The 6,746-nt window shown below is 40.4% G+C and overlaps 1 protein-coding gene across 1 annotated transcript in view; it reads right to left on the bottom strand.

The window, feature by feature from the left end:
- The window catches only part of LOC123970455, a 37,490-nt gene extending 30,744 nt beyond the window's left edge, over positions 1-6,746 (bottom strand). Inside the window, exon 1 of the mRNA XM_046048499.1 lies at positions 6,421-6,746. Within this exon, the coding sequence (XP_045904455.1) occupies positions 6,421-6,746 (326 nt within the window). The remainder of the gene's footprint in view (positions 1-6,420) is intronic.

Here is a 6,746-nt window from a genome sequence, read left to right as displayed (position 1 = left end):
ATGAAGGGCCCCACACACCCGGCGCACAAACTGTTTACCACCCTCCCCTCTGGTAGAAGGCTGAGGTGCAGCTTCTTCCCAAGAGGCTGTGAGGCTTCAGAACTCCCTGGCTTAGAGCTCCCCCTGCCCTTTGCTACTGCACATTGCACTGTGGTTTTAAATATGTGTTTATTAGAGTTAATATTATGTAAAGGTGTTTTTTATAGGGTTTATCTTAATTTGTTATTTATTCTGTACGCTGCTGGACCCGTTTTACATGGTTGGACAATAAAGAACTGACCTGGACTGAACTAATATCTTGGCACTAGATACAACAGCACACCTTCAGAGGTCTAGTGGAACGTTATGGCTGTTATGGCTGACAGGTGTATATACAGTAGGTTACAGACTGGGAGCTAGCACATAAACTTCACACTAAAAAGGAAAGTACAATTCTAATAATATACAAAATGAACAATGTTTACTTTCCACTATCACCATAGATCATGAAATATCAGAAAAACCTACTGATATGCACTTTGACAGCTTCAATGTACAGAAACAAAATGCACTAACTGGCAGCATAAGACTGAGGAATATGAAAAAGATGAGTTCGTTTCTTAAGACATGGAGGTCTTGACACTCAGGGGACACATTAATGCCTCTAATGGTATCTCATAATACAGACAGTTCTGTCATTTTTCATTGTGTTGATCACTGTAAGTGAAACTGGATTCACTGGAAACTGGAGGCAGATATCCTGTAACATGAATTGGATTAACACCTGTAGTTAAAGGTGGTGACAGCAAATGCGGGTTAATAGGTCTACTACAGGTCACAAACGTCTGGGGCAGTTTAAGAAACTACTAGTAGGCAATAATTGGTTGAGCAGTCATGATCTGACTTTATTCTACACAAGACTTGAGTCTGCCAGCAGCGAAAGTGAAAGGTTACCTGGCTGAGTTACCTGTCAGCTCACCGTGTCTGCTCCTGACTGTTATGTCTCTGCAATATTTAAAACTGGTCCCGCTGTCAGAAAATGTTAAAAATGACCTTTGTCCTGTTTTGTAGACGCATTATTGATAAAAAAAATAAAAATAAATAAAATAGTGGTCATCTCTATTCTCACTCACAAAAACATTGCATTTCCTGTGACTACTTCAAAATAAAAGTCAACTTCTGTTTCGGCAGTTCAGTGCTTTTAATGTGAAGCTGCAGTAGTAGGAAATGTTCAGTTTGCATTTAGCAGTAACTTCATAGAGAATTTTACCGGGAATTTCGTCACAGATGCGCTGTTTCTAATACTGCAAATATATTAATAGGAATAATTTGTTGTATTTCTTCAGAGAATACGGTGAAACTTGCAGTGACGGTGAAACAACATACATCCATAGACAAACAGGTGATAAATGGTCCATAAATCCACCTGAACTGGTAGAATCATGACTGAACTAGGAAAACAAAGACTTATATACACAGTGGTAACACGCTCACAATGACAGTTCTTTGAGGAAAGATTTTTACCAGATATGTTTACCATGTTCACCATTTTATTTTAACTATTAGCATGCTAACGTTTGCTAATTAGCACTAATTGTGCATTCAAGTGGTGTTGGAATAACCGTAAAAATGATTTCCCGACTGGGAAAATTCACACAAACCCCCACTGAAGTCGGAAAAACAACATGGCTGATGGGTAGAAACTTTAAATAATGGTGCAAAATCATTTTGCATATACATATTTGTCAATGTGGTATTAGGTTATAACGGTTAGTTTGCTGTCCATGTAGAGTGCAGTAGATTAATTAGGAAAGTAGCAGTAGGCCCATTTCCAGTACAAGCAGTACAGTTAATATTTTAGTGGTTTCAGCAATGTAAGCTACTGGTGCAGTAACAAGTCTGGGATGAAAAAAATACTTTGTCATAGAAAGTTTAAAATTGTTTCAGCATAGTTGGATGACAATGATGATGCTAATCCGACACATTATCCAACAAATATGTTAACTTGAGAAATGGGACCAACACGAGGAGCACGTGAAAGCAGAGTAAGTGCAGTCCATTACTTTTAGATATATTTGGTCAAATACTTCGTGTTTGACATTACCTTTTATTATCAATAAAATACTGGGGATAATTACCCTGTCTTGAGTCATTTCTAATAATGCTGTTTAATTATATTCTTTTTATTAGTTACCATAGTTTACTGTAATATTCTTATATGTTGTCATGAAATTAGTGAAAGGGGCTAAATGTGGTTTTTCTTCACTGTTCTGCTTTGAATGTGAGGACACCGGGTCAGGATGTAGCTCTGTGCGCCCTCCTGAGCCTCTCTCTCCGACCACAGCGACAACACCGCAGCTAACGACATGTAGTCCACCATCACCATAAAACAACCAGCACCCAGCACAACTCAGACTCCAACACAAACTACGGATACAAAACAAAAATAAAGGTTTATGGGCTGAAGCCTGTCAGGCCAAACAAAAATCTGATGATTTTGGGTGAAAACAGTCAACATCATATTTAGATTTTTGTTTTCTTCTGTATTTTTAAGTATATTGTAGATTCATGTTGCACAACAGGAAGTAATCCGACTGGGTCTGGTGATTTTGGGATGAAGGCAGAGACTGTACATGTATTGATAAAGTCTATGCAACTTAAATTTATGTTTTTCTTCATTTCCATACATATTTATATTGAGACACATTCAACTAAATTATTCACCACCTTGTAATTAAAATTCCTGTCCACAAACAAAGCCACACCAACCCCATTCATGTTCACTCTGTTAATACAAGACATGTCATCATCATTTATGTTGAAAATCAGTGTCCCTTTCACTGTTTATCCAAGTTTCAGGTATTGTGATTGTATTGAAAGGCTTTTTGAATTGATTTAGATTATGTTTGATGTTGTGGAAGTTAGCATCCAAGCTTCTGCAGTTAAAGTGGATTATTAAGATTTGGTTTTCACTCCTGATTGAGCTAATAAACTGTTCATCAATGTAATTGTGGCAGTTGCTTTTGGTGTTTAGAATCAGTATTTTTACCCTTGTCCTGTGAGTGATGTTCAGTGTATTGGAAGGTGTTCAGATCCAGAATACTGTGTATCAACAATCCTTTGTATTAACTGACTTGCTGTGGATTTTTAATTGGTGTCATAATGAAGTTAGTAATTCAAGATTGACAAAGTTAATGCAATTCATCATGTGTGGACATGAATGTCTGCACCAAATGTCTAAAATTTGATGAATGTCAACGTCAGGGATCACCAAAGTCAGTCTTCCTGCTCTAACATTCAAAGATATAATGATCCATCTAATAGCTGTGAGATATTTCAGTCTGGACCAACTGCCCGACATCGCCATCCCTAGAGCCATGTCACTAGTGTGGCTAAAACTGATGAAGATGGTTGTTTATAAGCAGATCAAAGTTTTGGATCTAACTGTTAGAGGTGATTATTTTCAGACAAATCAGTTCAGAGAAAGAAAAAAGCATTTTAAGAGAGTAAATTGTGCTGAGACAAGAGGAAGGATATTTCTCTGAAGCTAAATTTAAGAAGAAAGTCAAATTGCTATTAAATTGGGCTCAGTTATTGTTGGAGAAATATGGTGGATAAAGAACAGATCTTATTTTTCCTTTCCTCAGGGTAAAGCCAAACACTGCGGCAGATTGTTACTGTTACACAGAGACAAAAAACACAGGAGAACCTCTGTATATCCTTTGCCTTTTCTATGTCTAAATCATAACCGTTGTCACAATAATACATTTTTAGTCAGTGATGTTGGCTCTGACTCATAATTTTCTGTAACTAAAGTTTCAAGCAGAGAAATCTGGTTTTTCTGGCCACAGACGCTGAGAGGTGTTTCTCCCTGAGCGCTCTGTCCTTCACATTCTCCTCCTGCAGGGGGAGCTACAGGAGCTGCAAAACCTTTTTTCTTATGTTCTCCCTTTCTTCACCTGCTGTCTGCCCAGTAATCAGCCTCTCTCACACAGAAACATGATCTGTAGTTAATTTAGAAGACTTTTCACATCAGGGGAGCATGTTTAGGTCACACTTGGCTTAAAAGCCTCAGCTGACATGGAAGCAGACTTTGAAAACTTTTTTAACTAAGTGCTATCAGACTAAAGGCTGTGTACAGAGCCTCCAAAGAAATGATCTTTTTCTAAAATGTTGTGGAGTAAAAGTATAAAGTAGCAGAATTTTATAAAATTGTACTAAAGTACGGTACTTGAGTAAATTCACTTATTTACTTCCTCATGATATTAATGTCCATTTTCTGTTGTCCTGCACCTGCAGCGGTTTGTGTCCGCCCTCCCATGTCACCCTGCTAAAACCTCTTGCTACCCCACGTACACATTTATAGATTTAGCCGTTTCTGGTACAGTTAGGAAGGTTATTTCCTGATGTTAAGTTCCAACGAGTCGGCACTTCCTCTCCTGAAAAAGAGCAGGTATGACTGAGACTGACAGGCCACAGTTCAGTGGCCCATGAGCAACAAAACCAAATGTCACTTCTGTTCAGGCTTTATGTTGTGCTAAAAATAACTGTGTGTGGGGTTCTCTTGTTACAGTGGCACACTCTTTCATCACAGCTTATCTTCAGGTTAAATGCCAGCCAGGGAATAAGCTTTTTTAGGTCAGGTTATTGTTTTTATTACATCCGGTTTTATGGATATTAGAGGTTCTGTTGTAGCATGTGCTCCTTATAAAACCAACATGTCATGCCTAACACTTCATACAAGCTGCCGGTACTCGTCTCTGCACTTTGGCCTCCATGCTGCTTTCCTCTGTTTACTAACCCCATGACGTTGCTTGCGACACAGTAGGAAAAAACAGAAAGTGCAAACTCATCTACTGACAATGTGAAAACAGTGGATCGTCTATTTTTTTTGCAGGGTTTCCCACATTTAAAAACCAGCATTTACCAATGTAATCTTACTCATACATGTCAGCAAATAACAGCTAATATAGCTTACCTGCTGCACTGTACGCTGTTTTCTCACTGTCAGAGTGATAGTGCTCCTTTCACTGGTCACTAAGTCTGATAGGCTACATGGACAGAAATGTTACAACGCTTTCATCAAGTTGAAATTATGGCGTTACATTATAGTAACTCTGTTTCGTTTCATAGCAGTGTGCAATGACAGCCAGAGCTCTCACTGCTGTCCAAACCCCCCTTCCAGCCTTTGACCACACCCCCTCATTTGCATGCACTCCCCAGTCTTTAATCCTAAATGCCTAATGACCAACCCTACATTGCAAATGCTGAATTCTCAATACTACATGCCATAATTCTTTTAATTTTAAATTTGGACTTTTAGTTTTAATTCTGACCAAATGATGCCCGTGTCCACCAAAGCGTCTTTTTTCAATTCATTCCAATGGGAGCGCCACGTTTTTACAAGCTGGTAAAAACGCCAGCAGCGTGTCAAAAAACGCTTCGGTGGACACGGGCCCTAAGAGTTGAATTGTACATTGTATTTGCAGATGATATTCCTGAGGGGGAGCATATGGATAGAGAATTGAATGGGACCTAGAATTGAGCCTTGAGAGACGCCATAGAGCATGTTTGTAGGGGATGAAACTGACCCGGCCATAGTCATGGAGAAACATCTGTTAGACAGGTAGGACCTGAACCAGTTTAAGGCCACGTCAGTGACCTTAAACCTGCCCAACCATCCAGTGTGCTGTGTCAAACACAACACTGAAGTCCAAAAGAAGTAGAATAGAGCACTCACCAGCATCTGCAGTCATGAAAAGGTCATTTGAGACTCTGAGGAGAGCAGTCTCAATGCTATGGGGAGACCAAAAAGCCAGACTGGAAGATAAGTTATTGCCCGACAGATGTGCCACTAACTGCTTCTCTATGACTTTAGATAAAAAGGACCATTTAGAAACAGGTCCATGATTGTTCAAGATGGAGGGATCTAAATTTGTTTTTGTTTTTCAGGAGAGCTTCAACAAGCAGCGGCATACCTCTCTCTCTTTATAGGGCACGAGTGTGGTCGTTACGGTGATACTGCTTTCCCTTTGTTTCAGGTTCTGATTGGGGCAAACGACTTCAATGTTGTCAGACATTGTTTGTAAAAGGTGTTCACCAGGAGCTCATTGTCAGAGAGGAGAGGCTGTTCAGATGAGAGGGCCAAAAGCGAAATTTTACCAGCCTGTTTTTGAGTTGATGATGTGAGAGCATGGCCAGTGTAACAAGGTACAAGGTTGTTTATGTCATTATACAGCACAAGGCTGCTTTTTTAACCTTTATTTAACCAGGTGAGTGTCTTTGAGATTAAAATCTCTTTTGCAATAGAGCTCTGGCCAGGAAGCAGCATAAAAGAACATGCAGTACAAGTTTTTAATGGACGGCAGTTACACATGCATAAATACAGACAAGCCTCTTAGTTTTAATAAGGCAAAATACAATTTTATAAACAAAGGTGACGTGTGCGAGCTGCCAGGACATGATAGCGGATGCTCCGCCACCTCTTTCTGCATTTGGGACGGCGATTCCGGCTGGGGGTCTGCCAGGCGGACGGTGGTGAAGTGGCTCGGCCCCGAGGGAGACTTCCTGAGAGTCTGATGATGACGGCCTGCAACATCTTCAGGACGAGCTGCTGCTGCGGAGGCCGGAGAGTCTGTGGTGCAGAGGTGCGCAGCCAGATCAGGAGCGGTGGTGGGTTGGCTAGTTTGGCTAGCCACAGGTGGAGAGGCCCCAGGTGGAGGAGATGGGGCCAGAGACATCGCATGGACGGAGAGAGCGTCGTCCAT

Source organism: Micropterus dolomieu, linkage group LG04 (genome assembly GCF_021292245.1).
Source record: "Micropterus dolomieu isolate WLL.071019.BEF.003 ecotype Adirondacks linkage group LG04, ASM2129224v1, whole genome shotgun sequence".
Taxonomy (NCBI): domain Eukaryota; kingdom Metazoa; phylum Chordata; class Actinopteri; order Centrarchiformes; family Centrarchidae; genus Micropterus; species Micropterus dolomieu.
The sequence above is the reverse complement of the archived record's forward strand: the minus strand, read 5'-3'. Positions and strand labels throughout refer to the sequence as shown.